Here is a 23,590-nt window from a genome sequence, read left to right on the forward strand (position 1 = left end):
AAAGATTTGTTTGTTCTTCTGTTAGTCCATGGTACTTCCAATATTCTTCATAATACTATAATTCAGATGCATTGATTTTTCTACAGGTCTTCTTATTCATTGTCCAACTTTCACATGCATATGAGACAAGCAACATGGCTTGGGTCAGGCACACCTTAGTCCTCAAATTGGTATCTTTGCTTTTTAATACTTTAAAGAGGTCTTTTGTGGAAGATCTGCCTAATACAATACGTCATTTGATTGTTTGACTGCTCCTTCCAAGAGTGTTGATTGTGGAGCCAAGCAAAATGAAGCCTTTAACAACTTCAGTCTTTTCTCTTTTATCATGATGTTATTTATTGGTCCAATTGTTAGAACTTTTGTTTTCTTTACAATGAGGTGCACTCCGTTCTGAAGGCTGTAGTCTTTGATCTTCATCAGTAAGTATTTTAAGTCCTCTTCACGTCCAGCAAGCAAGGTTTAATAAATCTACCTCCAATCCTAACATCAAGTTGTTGTTCACATAACCCAACTTCTTGGATTATTTGCTCAGCATACAGATTGAGTAAGTATGATGAAAGAATACAATCATGGCGTACATCTTTCCTGATTTTAAACCATTCAGGGTCCTGTTGTTCTCTTTGAATGACTGCCTCTTGGTCTATGGACTGGTTGTTCCTCACGAGCACAATTAAATGTTCTAGAATGTTCATTCTTCGCAATGTTATTCATAGTTTGTCATGATTCACACAGTCAAAAGCCTTTTATAGTCAATAAAGCACAATAAATATCTTTCTGTTATTCTCTGTTTTCAGCTAAGATCCATCTGACATCAACGGTGATGCCCCTAATTCCATGTCCTCTTCTAAATACAGCTGGAATTTCTCCACTGATGTATAGTTACAATCATTTTCTTAATGACCTTGAGCAAAATTTGACTTGCATGTGATATTAATGATATTGTTCAATAATTCCTGCATTCCATTTTTTAGAATGGGCACAAATGTGGATCTCTTTCAACCAGTTGGCCAAGTAGCTGTCTTACAAATTTCTTAGCAGAGATGAGTGAACACCACCAGAGCTGCATCAGTTGGTTGAAAGATATCAACTTTATTCCTTCAGTTCCTCGAGCTTGGTTTTTCATCAATACCTTCAGTGCAGCTTGGACTTCTCCCATCAGCACCACTGGTTCCTGACCATAGGCTACCTCTCGAAATGGCTGAATAATGGCCATTTCTTTTTGGTACAGAAACTCTGTATTCCGTCCATCATCTTTTGATGCTTTCTACATCATTCAGTATTTTACCTACCAAATCCTTCAATATTGTAACCCAAAGCTTGAATTTTTTTTTTCTTCAGTTCTTTCAGCCAAAGAAATACTGAGTATGTTCTTCCCTTTAGATTTTCTAACTCCATTTTATTATAATACTTGAATTTGTCTTCTCGAGCTGCCTTTTGAGAATTTCTTTCAGCTCTTCTATTTCCTCATTTCTTCCATTTGCTTCTCTATACTCAAGAGCAAGTTTCCACCTCTTCCAACCATCCACTTTGGTCTTTTCTGTTTTTATAGTCTTTTTAGTGACCTTTTACTTTCTTATGTATGATGTTCTTGATGTCATCCCACAGTTCTTTTGGTCTTCAGTAATTAGTGTCTAATGCATCAAATCTGTTTGTGAGTTGGTCTCTAAGTCAGATGGGAAATATACAAAGATATATTTGGTTCTCATGGACTTGTTTTGATTTTCTTCACCTTTAGCCTGAACTTGAATATGAACAATTGATGGTTTGACTCTGGCTTTGTTTTGGCAAATGATACTGAGTTTCTCCACCATCTCTTCCCAAAGATGTAGTCAATTTGATTCCTATGTATTCCATCTGGCAAAGTCCATGTGTACAGTCACCTTTTATGTTATTTAAATAAGGTACTTGCAATGAATAAGTTGTTTGTCTTCCAAAATTCTATCATATCATCTCCAGCATTATTTCTATCACTAAGACCATATTTTCCAACTACTGATCGTTCCTTTTTGTTTCCAACCTTCACGTTCCAATCACCAGTAATCATCAATGCATCTCGGTTGCATGTTTGGTCAATTTCAGTCTGAAGAAGTTGGTTGAATTCTTCAATTTCATCATCACTGACTCTAGTGGTTGGTGTGTCAATTTGAGTAACAGTGGTATAAACTGATTTTCCTTGTAGATGTAGGGATATTTTTCTATCTCAGACAGCATTGTGCTTCAAGACAGATCTTAAGATGATCTTTATGACAATGGAATGAGATGCCATTCCTCTTCAATTTGTCATTCTCGGCACAGTAAACCATACCATTGCCTGATTCCAAATCGTCAATACCCATCCAGTTCAGCTCACTAATGCCTAGGATACTGATCATTATGCGTCCCAAGATTCATTTTTGACAACCTCCAATTTTCCTAGATTTCTACTTTGTACCTTTCAACTTCTTATTATTAACGGATGTTTGTAACTATTTCTCCTCATTTTGAGTTGTGTCCCATCATCAAATGAAGGTCCCAAAAGCTTTGCTCCATTCACATGATTATGGTCAGCTCTACTTTGAGGAGGTGGCTCTTCCCAGTCATATTTCAAATGTCTTCCAACTTGAAGGTCTCATCTTCCGGCACTGTATCTGACAATGTTCCACTGCGGTCCATACGGCTTTCAGCAGCTAAACATTCAGAAGTAGTCCATCTCTCCTTCTTCCTAGTCTGTCTTAGTCAAGGTCTTAGTCAAACCTGTCCACCAAGGAGGATCCTTCTGGTATTTATAATATCAGTGGCATAGCTTCCAGCATCACAGCAGCACACAAGCCACCACAATACGGCAAAATGACAGATAACTGGTGGCTTGAAGAATTATATGCCACTATTGAGGAGGCCTGATGGCACAGTGATTAAGCACTTTACTTACTAACCAAATGTTTATCTGTGCTTTATTGACTATGCCAAGTCTTTTGACTATTTGGATCACAACAAGCTGAGGACAACACTCCATAGAGTGAGTATTCTGGAACACTTGATTGTGCTCATAAGGAAGCTGTACACTGACCAAGAGGCAGTTGTTTGAACAGAACCAGGGGACAATGAATGGATTAAAATTAGGAAAGGTGTGTACCATGGTTGTAGTCTTTCACCATACTTATTCAATCTGCATGCTGAGCAAATCATCCAAGAACTGGATTATATGAAGAAGAACGTGGCATCAGGATGAGAGGACAACTCATTAACAACCTGTGATATGCTTGCTGAAAGCAGAGGACTGAAAATACTGATGACGATCAAACACCACAGCCTGCAGTATGGGTTGCACTACATTGAGTGCAAAACTCCTCACCACTGGACCAATAAATAAAATCCATATAAATGGAGAAAAGATTAAAGTTGTCAAAGATTTCATTTTGCTTGGATCCACCATCAACACTCATGGAAGCAGCAGTCAAGAAATCAAATGATGTATTGCATTAGACAAATCTGCTGCACAAGACCTCTTTAAAGTGTTGAAGAGCAAAGATGTCAGTTTGAGAAACTAAAGTGCGCCTAATCCAAGCCATGGTATTTTCAGTAGCCTCATATGAATTTGAAAGTTGGTCAGTGAATAAGAAAGACTGTAGAAGAATTAATGCATTGGACTTATGGTGTTGGAGAAGTACCATGGACTACCAGAATTACAAACCAATTTGTGTTGGAAGAAGTTCAACTAGATGCTCCTTAGAAGCCAAGATAATCAAACTTCATGTCTCATACTTTGAATATATTATTAAGAGGGACCAGTCCCTGGATAAGGACATCATGCTTGGTAATGTGGAGGGACAGCAAAAAAGAAGGAGTCCCCCAACAAGATGGACTGGCACAGTGGCAGCAATAATGGGCTCAAGCGCAGCAGCACTAGTGAGGCTGGCGCAGGACCGGGCAGTGTTTCATTATATTGTACACAGGATCACTATGGGTCAGAACCAACTCAGAAGCTTGCCATTTTTTGAAGGTGTATCAGGTCGTTTTCTCAGATATAGTTTCAAGATAAACTTGGAAACAAAAGAACTACATGGGTGGTAGGAGAAAGTTAATCCACAAAGCCAAGCTTTGTGCTGAGATGAATTTTTGCCACACTTAGACACGACTTCATAAAAGTGACTGCTGTTTTCCCCAATGCCTTATTGACTTTGTTTCCTAATGAGATCAGTCTTTGCCATTTTTTTCTAAGGTTTAGAAAGGAAACTTCTCCATTTCAGTTCACTGAGTTTTACATAACTTCAACTCATATATGAGGGGCTTCAAAAAGTTTGTGGGAAAACTCCATTCCCCTGTAATCCCATTTTTCCACACAGGTTTTGAAGGCCCTCACATTCTCTCATTGTTGGTATAGTTAGCAATATATTTATTACCTGCTTCTTTTCCTTCCTACTTTCCACTTCATCACCATGAAAATGTGTGATCCCTCCTCATCCCCATGGCCACACCAAATGGAAAATGGAGAGTCCCAGCCACGGAGCAGCCATGAGCCTTTCACTATCCCTCTCCCCTCACCTGCAGCAAGTACCGACTAAAGGGAAAATAACCTGGCTGCTCAGGGAGCATGTCTCCCGGCTCTATCTGTCAGAGGCAGAAAGATCTGGCTGCATAAACATTGTGAGCACATAATGTCAGGAAGAGTGGATTCAACAGTGCAGCTAGGAAACTGCCAAATAAAGCATCCTGGAGGTCCAGACTGGCAAAGGATATGACGGAGGCCTGACTCAAGCTTTCACGTTACAGGAAAGGAAAATGAGGCTCGGTTCCTAGTTAGTAGCAGAAACAAACCGAGCGCTCAAGTCTCTTGACTCTTGCTCCCATGCTCTTTCCACCACACTCTCTCTCTCCAGCCTCCGCCATACCCCCTCGGGCCATATCCACCAGGGATACACTCCAATTAAGCATGGGATGGAGAGTGGTGATTTTTCCTTCAAGTACAAGCCTAAAAATATTCACTGGCCATAAAAACAGAGCTAGGACAAGGTCCATATTGATGTATTTAATGAAAACTAGAAAGAAGTCATGATTTTGAATTCATGTCATCCATATATATATATATTGAGCAGCTACTATGAGCAAGGTGTAAGGTTCACTGCTGTGTGTTAAATGACATTCTAAGGGAAAAGGCGACCCAGGCCCTCCTGAAACATTAATACATAAAGGAAAGTGGCCATACTGCTACTTGTGTGGTAATATCAATATAAGCAAAATATTGCTGGGGCTCAGAAGGAAATATACATGATACTGACTAGAATGCCTGCAGGTACCAGTTCTTAGAGTTAGGGGTTTGGGAAAGGCTTTGCTGAAGAGGTAACGTTTTCACTGAGCCTTAAAGATTAGTGATACAGCTCTGCTTTTGGTGGCAGGTCTGGGGAAGGGGCAGCAGGTACCACGTCAGGCCACGAAGGTGACAAGAAGAAGCCCCTGAAACAACCCAAGAAAGAGAACAAGGAAATAGACGGGGAATAGAAGGCTTTTAAGCAGAAACAAAAAGAAGAGCAGAAAAAACTTGAAGAGCTAAAAGCAAAGGCCGCGTTGAAGGGCCCTCTGGCCACAGATGGAATTACGAAATCTGGCAAGAAACCTGCTGCTGTTTGTGGCTGTGCCGATGGTGACCCTTGATCCCATTTTGGTTTAAACATTTGAATTACCTGGAGGACAGCTCTTGCCACCCATAGTTAGACTGGAGTGTTGTCTCGGAGCCTTTTGTATATTTAAAAAAAAAACTAAGAAAAAAAAAAAAAAAAAATAGAAGAAATCCTCCAATGGTCCATCTCTTTAGTCCTGTCTTAGCTGTGTGGTCAGTAAACCCAGGCAGAACCTGCCAGCACTGCTCATCAATGTTCATTATTCCCAGAATTCTGTACCACCGGGAATTAAAGGAACTCATTTGAAAAAAGAAAAAGATAATAAATAAATAAATAAAAAATTCAGTGATGCACGGTGAGAAGGGAAAAGAGTTCCCAAGGCTGGGACTAACTTGACCACATGTCCGAACAAGACTGCATAATACATTCATAAAACGATAAGCAGACTGTCTCAGATTCCATGAGGAAGGAGTCCTAGGGGACAATATTGGCAAAGTCAATTCAGGCAATGTGGTTTGTGGAAAGCACTGAATGCTATCCTGCAGACTACAAAGGGGCATCTCTGAAGGACTCTCTACTGAGGAGCGACACTCCTCTCTGGGTTAAAAAAGGGAATTCGGCCCTCGGGGTAGAGAGTGGATTGGATATGGGAGAAATTGGATGTAGGGGAAGCAGCTTCCGATGTTTTCCTACAAGGAAATCACAAGATGGAGAGAGTTCCTTGTCATACTCTCCTCAGAGCCCCTTTGTAAGCCTGACAAATCTCTTCACACAGAAGGGATGCATTTCTGTAGCACAGAAGGAACAGGTGCCTTTCCTTGGACACTTGCCTTGGCCTAGATGGGATTCAGTACACAGAGCTTTAGGCTACCTATGTTGTTGCTTGGGCAGAAGGAAGTGTGCTGGAAGAGACCTAAACAACGTGGTGGATGCACGGGAAACATACTGAGATAGAGTGGAGGTTCTCCAGTGTCACACCATGCCCCCACCACTGCTGGCAGTCTTGTCACCAGACTTCATTCAGTCTTACAGTCACACACCAAATGGAGCCCTAACCCTGCTCCCTGCACTGTGCTACCACCTAAGACAGACAAACTCAGGAGAGCAACTGCATGAGAGGAAGAAACTAGTGTGGAAGTCACAGAAACCATCTAGATGGGAGACAGGACACAGCTCAGCTGAGACATCACAAAGTTACCTCTGCTCTCCCTGTTGCCCAGTGCACCTCAGGAGTCTACGTCATTACGCATGGGAATGGAAAACAGGCTGGTGGACTCTAAAGTGGACTTTCTGTGATGATCCATGAGTGGGAAAATAAATATCCTGATGTGGTGCTGCCAGATAAGCACTCAACTGCCAACAACGGGTCGGCAGTTCAAACCCACCAGCCACTCCTGGGAAACCCTATACAGGGTCACCATGAGTCAGAACCAACTGGATGGGACTTAACACCAACAACAGCTACTACTTTTGTTTAAGAATCCCTTGGTTGGTGCAAAGAGTTAACACACTCTGCTACCATCCAAAAGGTTGGCAGTTCTAGTCTGTACAGGGATTCCTTGAAAGAAAGGTCAGACAATCTAATTTAGGAAAGGTCAGTCATTGAAAATCCTGTGGAGCACGGTTCTGTTCAAACCCAGATGGTGCTGCCAGGAGTGGGAATCAGCTGGTTACATCAGTTCTACTTCTGGTGACTCATTAATCTCACCCTTTTCAAATGTTTCTTCTAATGCATGTTTTAAAAATTAAACAACATATGTGAACCATGCTTTCACTTATATAATGTCTAAATAATTAAATATGCATTTTTTAATCCATACTCAAAAAAACTGGGGGTGGGGAGGCTGGGGTGTGTGATTAAGAAAGTTTGAAGACCCTTATGATGGACTGTATAGTACGCCCACCCATTCACAATCAGAACTCCAGTGTCAAAACACAAAAAGAATCTTACAGAGCTCAACTGCGGTGGATTTAATGAAATCTACATTGCATGTGAAAAGGTGAGACAATTTAATGGTGGAACCATAAGACAACATGACCTTATATTTTAAAATATAAAAGCCTCCTTCAGTTTGTAACTTCATGTCTTTGTAAAAATGTTGGCAGTGATCATTTAGAAAGTAAATTCATTCCTATTCTTAAGAACATATTTTTAAATATTCTCTCAAGGAATTACTGAAAAAAAAAAAAAAAAGACTTAAATATCTAACTAAATCAACCAACCTACCGTTTCAATTTTTACCAAGTTTAAATTCATCTATGTATCATTTAAAACGGTACAAGTCACGTTTGAATTACATAGGCCATAAATTTACTGTCAACTAGAGCTTTTGAGTGAAACTATGATACTATCTCCCTGGTGGCGTAGTGGGTTATGAATTGGGCTGCTAACCACAAGATCAGCTGTTCAAATCTACCAGCTGCTCCATGAAGAAACATAAGGCTTTCTGCTCCCATAAAGAGCCCTTCATTCCTATTGACTGAGGACTACGGGACTTTTCCTATTCTGAGTTTTTAATTTTCAAGCTTTTGTTGAGATGAATCAGAGTTCTCATATTTCAGATAAAATGGATGAAATTCTCAGGTCACCATGAAAAACTGTAATGGCAAACTAAAGGTTAATTTCCCTACAAGTTTTAATGTTAAAAACCTAGATTCATCTGTATTAACTAATAATCTTTTATGCATACTCCACGGGAGAAAGACGAGGCTTTCTGCTCCCATAAAGATTTACACCCTCGGAAACCCTGTACAGGGTCGCTATGGGTCGGAAGCGACTCGACGGCACTTAACAACAAAACAGTTCACAAAACTTACTAAGAACCTCCTGTGTACACAGTATTATGTAGCAGGAATACGAGACACAAAGTCAGTCCTCCCCACAGAAGGGAATCCTCATGAGGACAGGGACTTTCTCCAGCAGAATGAAACACCACACGGTCCTGCGCCATCCCCATCACGGGTTGCAGATCAGACCATTCCGATGTAAACAGTTCCCTTTGACAGATTTGGAGAAATAGATAATCATGACTTTCATCCTAATGTGACTTCATCTGGAAATTCTGCTGAAACCTATTCAGTGTTACAGCAACATGTCAACCTCCACTAACTGACAAGGGGTAGCTGTGCATGAAGACAATGGACTAAGAAACGAACACAGGTCTCCCAGATAGAAGGGGAAAATTCCATTACTGAACTACCAAAACCCCTGGCACTGGATAGGACCACAATGAATAGACCTGACTGCTTCCCCCAAGGAACTTAGACCTAGTGGAGATGGGAAATGAGACGGGGGAAGAAAGAGACTCAAAATACTTTCAAATAATGACACTGTAGTCATTCACATACAAGAATAGCTGACAACAATGCCCATCTCCTTTCTCTCCCCACAAAATGAAAATCACATGCAGCTCACAGAGAGGGTTTATATGCATTGCATAGTCTATTTCTAATTTTAATTCCAATGCTTGGCAAGGCTGGAGGAAAACAAGATCGTTTCACTTGGTTTCAAAAATAACTGCCATTCAATACAAGAAGATGGGTTTTTTCTTTTATTCTTTGCTTGATAATGAAGATGGTTTGGCATATAAATAATTTTCAAATCATCTTTGGTCTACTGAAAATCCAGAGTGGATATCTATTCATAAAAACAAAAAGGTTTTCCTCAAAAAGTACAAAATTAAATTCACTTCCCGCTAGATTCATTTGTTCCCCATAGCTATCTTGAATCTGGTGGTGGTGGTTATGTGCCCTGGAGTCAGAACTGACTCATAGCAACCCAGAGAAGATGTCATTCAAATGAAAGGTAAGGCAGAAACACCGGCAAAGTGGCTCATAGTACTTACTGATCCATATAGCTCCCCTTTCTCATTCATTCCGAGGTAAAGGCCACTGTCCACGCCTCGAATGCTGACCAGGCCCACTGCTATACTGATAAATTCCAGAATGCCTGGGGAACAAACGGGAAAAGACAGAAAGCACATCAAACCTCAGCTCATTTCCTTGGAATCTTAACATCACAAGCAGTTTTGGAGGGAACATTAAGCCCAGCTTCCAACTGAGAAAATCTCACACTAGTTAAAGAATTGTCTTCCATTTAAAAGAATTGCCTTAAAGAATTTATTTTTCATATAAATTCTGATAATAAACGCCACCCCCCTGGGAAAAAAAAAAACACAGTATACCCAATTCCAGCAAGTCAATTCCGACTTTTAGCAACTCTATAGAGCAGAGAACTATCGGTAAGGTTTCCAAGGCTACAAATGGTTACTGAAGCAGATGAGCATACCTTTCTCCCTTGGAGTAGCAGATGGGTTTGAACCGCCCATCTTTCAGTTAGCAGTCTAACATTTAACCCACTGCACCACCAGAGAAGGGCTCCTTACTGATCATAATGATATATCATACTGATCAATATCATGACTTGCATAACAAACAAACTAACTTCAGAATAAAAAAGTTAGAAAATTAGATTAATGAAACGAGAACAGCCAGAATGGAAATATTAAGAATGTCCATGCATTATGGAGAATGTCAGCAGTGTCACCAAACAATGTGTGCAGAAATGGCTGAAGGAAACCTTCAAGTTTCTGTGGCAACTTACATCAAAAATGTAAATATCATTTTTTTTAAACTAGATTGAAAGAAATAAAAAGTTATCTATATAAATATGCCAAGCTAAATGGAGTCCTGATGTGGTGCTGTAGGATAAACACTGGACTGCTAATCAAAAGGGTGGCAATTTGAACCTACCAGCTGTCCTCAGAAACCCTATACAGGGTTGCTGTGAGTCAGAACTAACTTGAAGACAGCTGACAACAACAATATGATGAATAAACCAATGTATTCTAATTACCTCAAAGAGTATACTTTAATAGAAAAACAATCTATTTCCACTTTATAAATGTGAAATTAAGTATATGTATTGGGGCACATAACAGAAAGAGAAAAAAAAAATCTATTCAGAGAAGAGTCTTCTGTCTCTCAAAATAAGAGTTTGATGTACTAGTCAAAGCTTCTATTGGTTTATATAGAAAATTATCCAGACGGATCTGGAGAAGTAAAACAGACTCTACACATCTCAAATATTTCTGTTTTAAAGACATATTGATTTCTATTATGTAAACCTCAGAGGTAATTAAATAACTAAGATAACATTGTGATGCAGGGGGAGGAGGGAGTGCAAAAAAAAGGTTCTTGATTTAAAATAGACACGAGAACTGTATCCCAAAATCAAATCAGAATAATGATCTTCAGTGAGTTCCTCCTCTCCCCTTATTTACCTCACTAAAAATAACACCACCTCAGCTGGGCAAAAATGCAGAATTCTATGTCCACACAACAGCAGCCATTTCTGTATCCAGTTGTTTCAGATGACCAGCACGCAATACATTTAGAACAAAGCTAATTATTCCTTGGGTTTAGCAACTGTCTCGTTTTTGTAATAAATTCAAGTGTTACACTGCACGAATGCGTAGCTAATATTGAGTTCTGGTTTTAAAGTGATCTTAAAATGCTGAAAAAATTACTGATGCCCAAGAGTTTTGAAAAAGCTAAGGATAACGCTTACTATTGTCAGTCTTGTGTGGCTAATAAAGAGACACTCACGTGGATTTTTACACAATTTTATTTCTCACAACAAAGACTGCACAGCAATGTGAAAAAGACAAGAACCACATAGAACAAGGCAAAGAATTCAACTCCAGAGAAACTGCTGCTCAGAAGGGAAGTAAGTAACAGAGACGTTTCTTATACAGAAGTATTCCTTATTATGTGCACAAAATGCAGCAATTAAGTCATACTTACACTTTATCAAGTTTATTTTCTAGATCTGATCAACTATTTTATTAGAATTTAAAAACAATAAAAGGAGAAATTACAAATTATGTTTCAGATGTGAGATAATTCATGACAATATCATGGAAGCTGGAGTCCTGGTGTGGCGCTGTGGCTTAACGCGCTGGACTACAAAGTCAGTGTGAACCTCGAGGTCAGCGGTTCAAGCTCACCAGTTGCTCCTCAGAAACCCTATGCAGGGTCACTATGGGTCGGAACTGACTTGACGGCACTTAACAACAACAACATGGAAGTTACATTAAAACAAGCCACTTTATTACAAGCCTTCCCTACCTTACAAAAACTGTATGCAAGATAATGAAGGTAATATCTCTATATAATTCCTTTTACATGAGATGCACGCTCTTTGAAATGCCATAATCACATTCCATTGAACTATATTTAACAACCATGATTCATATATGTGAGTCTCGGCTACCTGGAGAAGCAAAAAAATTATGGAAAAAAATTAATTCCTTCTATCTTAATCCCATTTGCCCACAAACTTTTTGAACCCCTCTCATCTAGGACGTCATTAACCTGAAATTAGTATAAGAAGTTGATTAATATCTAATTTTCATTATGAAATGAAAAACAGGTAATATTCTGCCCCACTTGAAGTCTAAACAATTTCATTGACCAGATCACTGAGGAAAGATTTAATCAAAAAATGGAAAGATATTTACATTCCCTAAAGGGGCATGTGACCATCTTTCCATTCTCCCTAAACATGAGGTAGGGCTGAGAATGAATAATGAATATTAGTCAATATGACCATTGTTGTTGTTAAGTGCCTGCTCATAAGGAACTTGCAAAGGGTTTCTGAAGAGCGACCGATGAGTCTGAACCTCTGATCTTGTGGTTCAAATCAACTTTTCTTTCGATTGAGTGCTTATCTCACAGCACCACACCAGGACTCCAATATGGCCAGTAAACCTAACAAAAGTCAGGGGTTATGGGACTTCAGAAAAACATTGAACTGTCTATCTGCAAAACATCAATAATATTTGGAATAGCAATAATGGGAATGGCTAAAAGACTTGCGTATTTAACCCATGCCACATGAAAGGCCTTCTCTCATTTAATCTCAGAATAACCCTAGTCATTATAATAGTTTAAACCTCAGGTTATATTTGGGGAAATTGAGGCTTATGGAGGTTAACTCTTTCGAAATGGAATAGTTTTCTGCTTTGAAATTTTTGGTGAAGCATGTGTTTTCAGTAATGGAAGGCATTTTGAAATGAAAAGAAATTCTGTTGAGATTATATGGTTTTTGATATAATTGTTGTTGTTAAGTGCCATTGAGTCAGTTCCAACCCATAGCAACCCTGCATAGGGTTTCTGAGGAGTGGCTGGTGAACTTGAATCACCAACCTCGCAGTTCAAACCAATTTTGCAGTCCAACGCATTAACCTACAGCACCACACCAGGACTCCATTTGATATAATTAGTGGGAAACATATGCCCCAAGGGCTCCCTGGTTCTGTGGTTGGTTGAATGAGGCTCACTTCAGATGCACACAGGCTCCCACCCAGCTAACAGTGAGATAGCAGCTTCCCACTGAACCCACCCCACCAAAAAATCCCACTACCATCAAGTCGATTCTGACTCATAGCAAGACTATAAATCTTTACCGGAGCAGACAGCCTCATCTTTCTCCTAAGGAGCAGCTGCTGGGTTTAAACCACTGACTTTAAAGTTAGCAGTCCAATGCCTGACCCACAGTGCTACCAGGGGTCCTTCACTAAGCCCCAAAGGCAGAAAAATGGTTCACATGAGAGTTAAATAATTTGCGGTCAAGGAATTTAATTCTAAAGCCTAAATCCTTACACATTTAACCACTAGAAGCTGGAAGAGAAGAAGACTTAAAATACTTACTGATGAAGACCAAAGACTACAGTATGGATCGTACCTCAGTGTAAAGAAACAAAGCTCATCAGAACTGGACCAATACATAGCATCATGATAAATGGAGAAAAGATTAAAGTTGTTAAAGATTTCATTTTGTTTGGATCCACAATCCACACTCATGAAGCAGCAGTCAAGAAATCAAACTGCATTAAGGAGATCTGCTGCATAAGACCTCTTGAAAGTTTAAAAGAGCAAAGGTATCCGTTTGAGGACCCAAGCCATGGTATTTTCATTTGTCTTATATGCATGTGAAAGTAGGGCAATGAATAAGGACGACTTATCAAAGAATTGAGGCATTTGAACTATGGTGTTGGAAAAGAACATTAAAAGCACCATGAACTTCTAGAAGAACAAACAGATTTGTCTTGGGAAAAATACAGCCAGAGTGCTCCTTAGAAGCTAGGATGGCGAGCCCTCGTCTCTTATACTTAGAACATGTTTTCAAGAGGGACCAGTCCCTGAAAAAGGACAGCATGCCTGGTAAAGCAAAGGGTCCATGATAAAGAGGAAGACTCCCCATGAGATGGATAGATGCGAGACTAAAACGTAAGTAACTGTCGTTGTGAGGAGGGCACAGGACTGGAAGGTGTTTCATTCCATTGTGCATAAGGTCCCTATGAATCGGAACACAACCACCACCACTGGTTTTACTTTTCTTATTCCTTAGAGCAACTGCTTAATGTATCTGTGATTTCTGTTCATTTCCTAAGGAGCTCTGGTAGTGTAGTGGTTACGAATCGGGCTGCTAGCCGCAAGGTCAGCAGTTGGAAACTACCAGCAGTTCCGCGGGAGAAAGATGAGGCGGTCTGCTCCCATAAAGATTTACAGCCTCGAAATCCTGTGCAGGGTCGCTATGAGACGGAACTGACTCCTCGGCACAACAACAACATGCCCTTACTAGTAACTAGGAGGTATTAGTTAACTACACCACACTGTCCTGCCCTGGTGGGTGGCTCTGAAAGTAGCAAGGGAACGAATAACAGGTGAGCTACTGGGACTGTGCCCTTCTACAGGTAAACCAGGGCTCCCAGAAGCCATCTTGCAAAACATGGTATGCAAATGCCTTCCTATGTAGATTATTTACCTAAGTCATTGGCGTGCACGTCCAACCACACCCACTGCCATGAAGTCCATTCCAACTCATAGAGACCCTGAAGGCCAGAATCTTTCAATTAGCAGCTGAGTGCTTAACCACTGTGCCATCAGGGGCTCCTCTGTGTATACGTAGCTTTTTTCAGCTAAAGCGCTTGAGTTCTGAAATCAACGTAGTAATAAATAGCTATTACTTAATAACACTGGGTTATTTAATACATGATATTAAAAGAAAGGATTTATTCTTCCAAATACAAGTGTTTTAATTAACCACTGGCAGTCAGCTATGCAAGTCTATTTGAAAGTAACCAGGAAAGGACATTGAAACTCTTAAAACAGAAAAGATAAGCTTCAGGGAACTATGTATGTTGCAATCAAGTTAGCCCCACAGCATCTCAGATCATCATTCAGTCTTCCAAATGCTCCACAATGCTAGAAAACTGAATAGCCGGGTCGTCCTGTTCCTGTCGCTGTGAAGTGCCACAGGATTGGTCTGACCCTAGGCACAACAGAAGGAAACACTGCCCAGTCCCTGTGCCATCCTAACCACTGTTGTTACATTTCAGTCCAGCGCTGCTGTCACTGTGATAACCCATATCTCAGTGGGGGTCTTCTTCTTTGTCACCAAACCCCCACTTTTCAACAAGCTTGATGTCCTCCTCCAGGGACTGGTCCCTCTTGACAATATGTCCAAAGAACAGTGCTGCCATCCTTACTTCTAAGAAGCATCCTAGCTGCACTTCCAACACAGATCTGTGTGTTCTGGTAGTCATAATTGTGAGTAATTCCCAATTTTTAAATTAAATATGACTTTATTTTCAGATTTTTTTAAAAAAAATAAGTAACTCATAAAGTCCTGTCTTTGAAAAAAAGAGAGAAAAAATGTTGCTTAAGCCTCCTTCCTACATTCTTTGCGCTGGTGGTGCATTGCCTTGAGCATCCTATAAAAAAGGGTCAACTTAAAAAGTGCAAAGTGATAAGGAGACTGTCTTCACTGGTGGAGGACCTTCATCCACATGTTGTCCCATCCTAGCATGAGCCTCAGATCCCACATCTGCAAGAAAGACATCTAGTGCCACAATCCACATGCACAGATGGAGACAAGGAAGGGGCTGTGGCCCAAGAAAAGTACACAGTGAGGAGGGAGGGAGGAGAGGGCAAGACAGACGTACACTCACCCAGTAGTTAGAGATCCCAGTTATTAAAACGTCAGCATTGCTATTTTGCTCACCCAGACCGAGTCACAGAAATAATTTTAAAATTAACGGTACAGTGTTTTTAAATGGAGCCATTTGGAATGTGAAAGTTACTTTCTCAAAACTTAAAAAAGTTATTTTATGAAAACTATGTGAGATAATCCTCAAAAACGCATAGCACTATGCTTAGAAAATGGTAAAGACACAAAATACTATCATCATCACTATCAGCAAAATTGTATATAAAGTCGCAGATGAAACTATTAAGCTCTATCTTGGTTGTGAGTGTGTGTGTGTGTGTGTTTTCTTGACATTGACAAGATAGCTGTCATTTATAAACATTCATTTATACATTCAACAAACTATTATTGAGTGGCCATGATAAGCCAAATACCATGCCATATGTCAAGTCCATAAAGATGAATAAAATAAAATAGACCCTAGACTCTCAAAGAGCTCACCATCCAGTAGAAGATGGGGTCAGATCAACAGATAAATACCAGAGGTGCTAACTTCAGTGAGACGGAGCTCTCTCTACAAGGTATGGCTGGTGTCCTCGGAGGGAAACTGGCTTCAGGTTTGGGAAAGGGATCCAGAAGAGGTTTCTTGAAAGAACTAATATCTGAAATAATTCTCCAAGGAGCAATCTTTTGACCCCAGGTGGAGAAGATATGGTTAGCATCCATAACTCTGCAGCTCCTTAGAAAACAGAGAACTCAAAATCACGGGTTAGTTCTTTTTAAGGGTCTTTAGTTATCTTAGGGCAAATTGTTGTTGTTGTTGTTGTTAAGTGCCGTCGACTCATTTCTGACTCATCATGACCCTGTATGGATGTCCAAGGAGCAGCTAGGACCCCCAAATGTGTGAGTCCCTGCCATTCCAGTACATACAGAGTACGCCAACGATGAAGGTCAGAAAAACCTGGCTGCAACAGGATCCATCCTCCCTCCCTCCCCCGAGCTCACATTGAGATCCTTATCATCATCACCAGTACCATCTTGCCTACATTGAATGATATGACCTTCTGCCATTCAATTAGCCTTCCTCTGGGTGGGCCTGTGCCAAGTGTTTCCAACACTACTGACTTGAATTCCACCCACTACCAATGCTGTTTCCCTGAGTGTGTGGCACTGAGATGCTGAATCAATAACAGGTCATGTAAGACTTCTGTGTCAACTTACAAATGTTTATGATCAAAAGGAGAGGAGGGCAATGAAGGGAAGATAAAGGATGGCGTGGACCTCAACCTTGTACACCTCGGTGGCCAGTGTCTCTCTACTCTTGAGTAGATAAAACTTAGTCACCCTTAGCTCCGGAAGGCCACAGCCATGGCTAATGAGGAAATGACATGGGAATCAGAGTCGATGTCATTATTGTCTTCCACAGCCACCAACAGTTCCAAATGAGGACATGATCATTGAGCCCCAAGGGAGTTGATGATATTCTACAAGACCCAGTCAGCTCCTGGGACTACTTCAGGAAAATGACTAGAAGGACCTTCTTCTTCCTTACCATCAACATGCAAGCAAGCTGTTGACGATCAGTCCAACACTGATGGGACTTGCAAACTCTATTCTAAAGGGCCAACTCCCTAGAGTCCACCTTGATTGGGACTTCCTTCCATGACCAATATAAGGCCAACTGTGGGAAGTGGAAAAACTGTGGAAATAATTTCATTCTGGGCCCAAACCTTAAAGAAACCAACACTGAGCAGAGTCACATTCTTCAAACAAAAATGTATGCATACTGCACAGAAAGGCAGTATTATTGATTATTGAGCCCCCTCCCTACAGAGCTTCTTACACACACCAAGGCTGCTGGATCTATCATCTGGGAGTCCTGGATCAGAGTAAATCAGGGTCTACAGCAATTTAAACAAATCTGATTTTCCTTGCTGCTGCTATGTGCCGTGGAGTCGGTTCCAACTCATAGCGACCCTGTACAGGGTTTCCGAAGCTGTAAATCTTTACGGGAGCAGAAAGCCTCATCTTTCTCACATGGAACAGCTGGTAGTTTCGAACTGCTGACCTTGTGGTTCGCAGTCCGGTTCGTAACCACTACACTACCAGAGCTCCTTTATGAACTGCTAATTTGGTGAAGAGTTATAACCCCACCAATTTCTCAAGGCTCCGAACCAATTCTAAGCCCACTTACACATGGCCATTAAATCAATTCAGACTCATGGTGACCTTACATAGGGTTTCCTACATGGGAGCAGACAGCCTCCCTCTGAGTAGCTGGTGGGTTTGAACTGCTAACCATTTGATTAGCATTCAATGCTTACCCCAGAGTGCCACCGGAGGAGTTCCTTCCCATCCTAAACACAGCTCCTTAAATAGACAGTCTACCCCTCAGTGAGATATTTAAGAACCAAATATATGGAAGGGAATTTTTTTTTAAGTTAAAACTCTGGAATTAAGGGGTCTTTTTTAAAAAAACTTAAAACACAATCAGATTTCTCATTTCCAGAACAGCGCTTCCACCTGACACGTGATCCCCTTTGAACAACGGGCAATGCATCTGGGGTCACAGCTGCAAAATGCGGGGTGGGGAGGTGGGAATTCCACCTCTCCACCAAATCCTGGTGTGGTGCCATAGGATAAGCACTGGACTGCTAAGAGCAACGTTGGTGGTTCAAACACACCAGCTGCTCTATACAGGAATGCTTTGAGTGGAAACCGACCCTAGGGCACTTTAACATCAACCAAGGCCTGTGGTCAGCCCTGATTCCTTGTGGACTGTAGGCACTATGCACGTTAAACAGAGGATCAGAGTCAACACTTTGTTTATATTCTGCCTTGTCATCACCCTAGTTGATTTTCTGCTCACTTTTTTTCGTCTAACAAGACTCCGAGCGCTTTAAAGGAGAAAACAATTTATGAAACGAAAGGTCTTGTTCCCCCAGCGTATTACCCAAAGATACAATTCCACGCTCTAGTGGCTCAGCCTCATCTTTACAACACCTTCCCCGAAGAAAAAAATCCTAAGGGTCTCCCAAGATCCCACCTAAGTTGTCACCACTGTAGCTCCGGCTGGAACAACGTGTCTCGCACTGCCGCTGCTGTCTCACCGCCTAGCGTGGTCGCAGCTGCAGTCACCTGCAGCAGCAGGGCGATGGCACACACTATTTTTTCCAGCACGTTTCCTTCTGCCGTTTCATCTCAGGTAGAAAATGAACCTTCTATTTTAATCAAGGTGTAAACCCTTCCCCCCACACCCACCCACTCATCCCCGACCCCCCACCCCCACCCCAGCCACCCACCCGCTGCTACCCTTTTCTAGGGACTGTGAAAAGAAACTGAGGGTAAATACAAGTCCCCAGAAGGGCGGGCTCAGGGCCGAGGGGGAGGGGGCTGCTGGTGGGGGAAGGGAGGAGGGCAGAAGGTGTGGAAGCGGAGGGGAGCGGGGAGCCCTAGGTGTGAGGCGCTGCCGCAGAACCTCAGGAACCCCTCCTCCTTCTACCAGCTCGCTCCCGCCCGCCCGCCGGGTCCTAGCGCCGCCCCTCCAAACACCGGGCGGGGACAGTAAGGATGGGTAGGAGGCTCCCTCAGCAAGCAAGGCGCCACAGAGGGTTGCTAATATTGGGACCTGCCGCAGCGGTAGCAGCAGGAGACCGCGGCACTGCTGTCACCCCGGGGGGCCCCCTTCTCACTGCAACCGGATGAAAGACTTAAATAACCCTCTTCCCCCACCCCCACTGCGCACAGCCACCCACTCAGCAGCATCCAAACGAGGGTGAGTGGCAAAGCGGAGCGCCCAGGGCACCCGGCCCTCGCGGCCAGCTCCCAGAGCGATCAGCGCGCAATCGGTTCTGAGCCCCTTACTCTAGCCCGGCCCGGGGCTCCTCTTCCCTTACACCCAGCACTAGGGGTCTTTTCCTTTGGCTGCGCCCCCACCCCAGGATAACGGTGCTGAGCGAGTCTAAGGAGTTGAGATGTCACTTCCTTAGCGACACCTTTCTCCAACCTCCAGGATTGGGAGGGGGAGGGGAAAGGGGACTAGTGGGGGGGAGTTGTGGTCTTTTTCAACGACTGTACCTGCAGTCCTCTCCCGAAGACCCGGAAGGCTCTTTCAACCCCTGACCTCACCCACCCACCTTTGCATCCCGGCTCTCCCAGGCAGCTGAGTTCCTGGATTTATAACGATTCGACTGCATATGACAAACGTCCCATCCTAAAGGTGACTGCATCAAAAAGAAAAAAAGAAAGAAAAGGACCCGGGGGAGGAGGGGTTGACTGTAGAGGAGCCCGAACTCCTACCCGCCACGACCCCTCCCTCAACCCTGCAGTGCGCCGGGGCTCCGAATCTCTGCTGGATCGGAGCAGCGTCCCCACACAACAAAGCTTGCCCTCCGCCGGCGCCCCACGCGCTCCCCGGCTCCCCTGGGCGGATAGGCCGCCGCTGGAGAGGGGCCTGTGGGCAGCGGAGCTGTGATCTGGCAGTACGTTAACAATAGCCTGCAGCCCGCGCCGCGGCCCTTTGTCCGTCCCACCGTTTCCCCGCGGCTGCGACTTTGCCCGCCCAGGCCCCGCGGAGCCCCGCGGAGCCACCCGGCTCTTCCAGAGCCTGTGGGTGCCCTTCCAAAGCGGGGAAGCGCTGTGGGTAGCTAGCCAGGCTGGGACGCCGTAGGCTCGGGGCCAGACCGCAGACTGTCCCAATCCCAGCCGCGAACTCAGCAGCCGCGGCGCCCGCCTCCACGCTCTCACCCAGCAGATCGCCGCGCCCCTGCACGGCGCCTTCAGCCTCCTGGATGCACTCGCACACAAAGAGAACTGATGCCCCAAACTTTAACTGAAAGCAAGCATCTGGGTCCCTAGACGCGGTCAGAGGGTCTCCGTCCCCACCCGCCCGGCTCTCTGCACCGTAGTCCCAGCACCATCCTGCCTCCGATCAGCAGCCAGGGAGAAAGGGAGTCCGAACCCGAGCGCGCTTAGGACCTAGCGGATCTCGCCGGGAGGCCGCCCAGTGCGCGCAGCAGCCCGGGCGGCCCTAGGCGGCACCTGCCGGACCCGCGCGCGGCGGGGCTCCAGGTTCCCGGTCTCCGGAAGCGCCCCGGAGGCCGCCCCGACAGACAACGACTCGTCCCGCCCTCGGCCAGGCGCTGCCCCCGACGCCCGGAGGGTGGCCTCTGCGGTCCTGGACCGATTCGCACTCCCACACGCGTCCATCCACCGCCTGTTGTTCTGGTATTAAACGCTAGGCACCGCGGCCGTCCTTGCAGCGGCAGCCAGAGAGCCAAAGCACTTTTCATAAAGTTTAATCCCCACTTTGCAACAACCAAAAGCTTCGTTTACTTCTCAAGGGAAGGGGAAAGCGCTATTTCAACGGAATAATTGCAAGCCCGAAAGCTACAACTGCTTTTTTTTTTTTTTAAGCGAGTGTGTGTGCTGGGGGCAGCAGGGGGGGTGGGGAGGAGATGGGGGACGCTAGGCAATTTTAGACTGTCAGGTCGCGCTCGGCCTGCGCGGTGGGCCTCGGTAGCGGCGACCATTCTCATCCCAGGCCTGAGGACTCCTCACCTTCACCAGATCGGTGTCACCTACGGTCCCTTGAAGCTAAAACACACCGTTTAGATCGCGTTCAACATCTGGCATGAAAGCATGAGAAAGAAAAATCGCCACGGCACTGGTTTTTACGACCTAGTTTAAGTGTAGTCAGGTGGGTTCACTCAGGAGTTAACTCCATGCAACAGACTCGTGCCCCCCTACCCCGCCCCTTGGAAGGGAGAAAAAATGCTCAAGGGTCCCCTATTAGGACTGTTTACTTGACTTCACATTGTTGGGACTAAGGTTGCCCTAGCCTGCACGTGTGTGCAGACACTTAAAAAGTGTGTGTAGTCACCAGTCTTGAAGTCCGCAGCCCTCGATGCTGAGTCACAAACGTTGCCCTCTGCAAGTGAACTCATTGGAATGCCCTTTAAAATTAGTTCGCTTTTTTGCACACGCACACGCAACTCACACTCATTCACACGAGAGTCGCTCAGGAAACGCACATACTATGGAAATGAAAGCGCTTAGGTTATAACTTGGAAGCGGAAAAGACAAGTCTTCCTGGGGAGCGTTCTGTCCCTTCAGAAGTCAAATTTTCCCCCAGCGTCTCAGCCCTGCTGTGTCTAAACTCTCGAGCTCCACTCTGACAGCACAATCGGTCAGCAACTTTCGCCTGTGGGGCTCTCGGACCCTCACAGTGGGGCTAAAGCACACTCGCGACGTAACCATCCAAGCAATACTTACTCCAGGGGGGAGTGGGGAGGACTAAAACCCTCATTTGGGTAAAAGATGAGCACCACTGCCTTTAGAGAACTGAATCTATTTTCAAGTTTTTAAGTAGTTAATGATTAAAGCTTTAAACTCCTGAAGTCGGTCCATTCATAAGAAACTTCTTAAACTGAACCCCATCGTCCCGCGGATCCGATGCAAAGGAACCAGGTTGTGTTCAGTTTATAAATCATGCCAACCCCTTCAACCCCCATTTGAGAAAGAGGAAAAAAAAAAAAAAAGCCTTTCATATCAGTGCCAGCAGCAGATCTGCAATTCCGGAGGCCTTTTTTTTTTTTTTTAACTCCTTACCAGAGCAAGAAGGGAGACCTTGTCTGCATGCCCCCCGCCCATCCACCACCTTTTTAGTAGTCAAAATCCCCCGGACATTTCATGGCAAGGACACTAAAGGGTTAACGGTATACCTACCAAATCGGCTGTGGTCTTTCCGGGTTCCCTGGATGGTACCATTGGGGAAAATTTCTAAGTGAAATCCAGTTCTGCAGTAGAGCTGCCTCCGCCTGAGAATCCCTTTTAAATGATCTAAGTCCGTGACTGCAGGTCCTCTGGGGAGCCCCCCTGCTTCGGACTGACCCAGGTGGTCACTTAACAAAACCGGGCTGTCCGCCGGCAACACGGGTACATTCCCAAACGGCACAGCATCCTGCACACCGAAATAGTTCCCAACTTCACCTAACGGAGCCATCAGAAGACTCGGCTTTTGGGAGCACAAGAATAAACAATAATGATGGTGTCAAATCCAGAAGATATTAGCGAGGTATATATATCCAACTCTCCTCCCTGGCTGCAGTTGCAGAGGGGGGCGGGGGGGAAAGGTTCTTTTCTTCAATCCATGAAATGCATAAATAAAAGTAATAATCTGTTTTCACTGGTACCGGGCTCAAGGTCAAACCACTGATAGTCTAAGAAACCACTACTTTATACTCACACACTGACATATTTATAAACATATCTATGTATCTCTATCGATAGATCCCCAGCTCTTAGAAGGCAGTAAGGTCTTCATCCCATCCAACTGTAATAAGGAAAAAAATCCGTAGTTTCTCCATTTGCTTTGAGATCAGAATGACCATAGCAACTTCAATACCTAGGCGTTATTATAGGGATTTTTAAGATGCACGGGCTACGTCAGAATTTACGGATCCTGATCCAGGAAGACATGCGCTGTTTTTACTCTCTAACAGACTCTGCAGACATCAGCATGAATCCTTCAAGGGGAAAAAAAAGCTCACGTTGTTGGCGAAGACAAATCTCCCCTCTCGGTCCCCACCTCCAAAAATAATAATAATAATTAAACAAAAAGGGGGGGAAAAAAACTTTAGGCATCCAAAGCTAATATCCACAATTCGCCAGAGGGTCCGCAGATGTCCATTGGTTCAGAATGAGTGGTGAGCAGCGAGCAAGGGAGAACCGCGTCCGGGAGCTCGTGTGCCGTTCTGGCTGGCGTGGAACAGGTGTTGCCCGCGCCGGCTCGCGGGGAGTGTTGTACTCAGGCGGAGCGGCTCCTCCTGCGCATCCCCCGCCTGCACGCAGAGTGGCGCAGGAAGCGGCATTGGGCTGGGTTTAAGGTAGCGCCGCGGCCTCCGCCAGCCTCCGCGCGGTCCTAGTGCCCGCCACACCTGCTGCAGTAGCAAGCACAACCTCGCCGCCCGGCCCGGGGCTCGAGCCCCACGGGCTCCGCGCC

General features: G+C 44.0%; 1 protein-coding gene across 1 annotated transcript in view; it reads right to left on the minus strand.

Moving 5' to 3' along the window:
* FGF9 (fibroblast growth factor 9) overlaps positions 1-22,609 on the minus strand; it is a 56,133-nt gene extending 33,524 nt beyond the window's left edge. Inside the window, exons 1-2 of the mRNA XM_006831957.1 lie at positions 22,315-22,609; positions 9,440-9,543 (exon numbers count right to left, since the gene is read on the minus strand). Coding sequence (XP_006832020.1) covers positions 9,440-9,543; positions 22,315-22,591 — 381 coding nt within the window. The 5' untranslated portion in view covers positions 22,592-22,609. The remainder of the gene's footprint in view (positions 1-9,439; positions 9,544-22,314) is intronic.
* Positions 22,610-23,590: the final 981 nt, after the last annotated feature.

The sequence above is a fragment of the Chrysochloris asiatica genome, unplaced genomic scaffold, assembly GCF_000296735.1.
Source record: "Chrysochloris asiatica unplaced genomic scaffold, ChrAsi1.0 scaffold00005, whole genome shotgun sequence".
NCBI lineage: Eukaryota > Metazoa > Chordata > Mammalia > Afrosoricida > Chrysochloridae > Chrysochloris > Chrysochloris asiatica.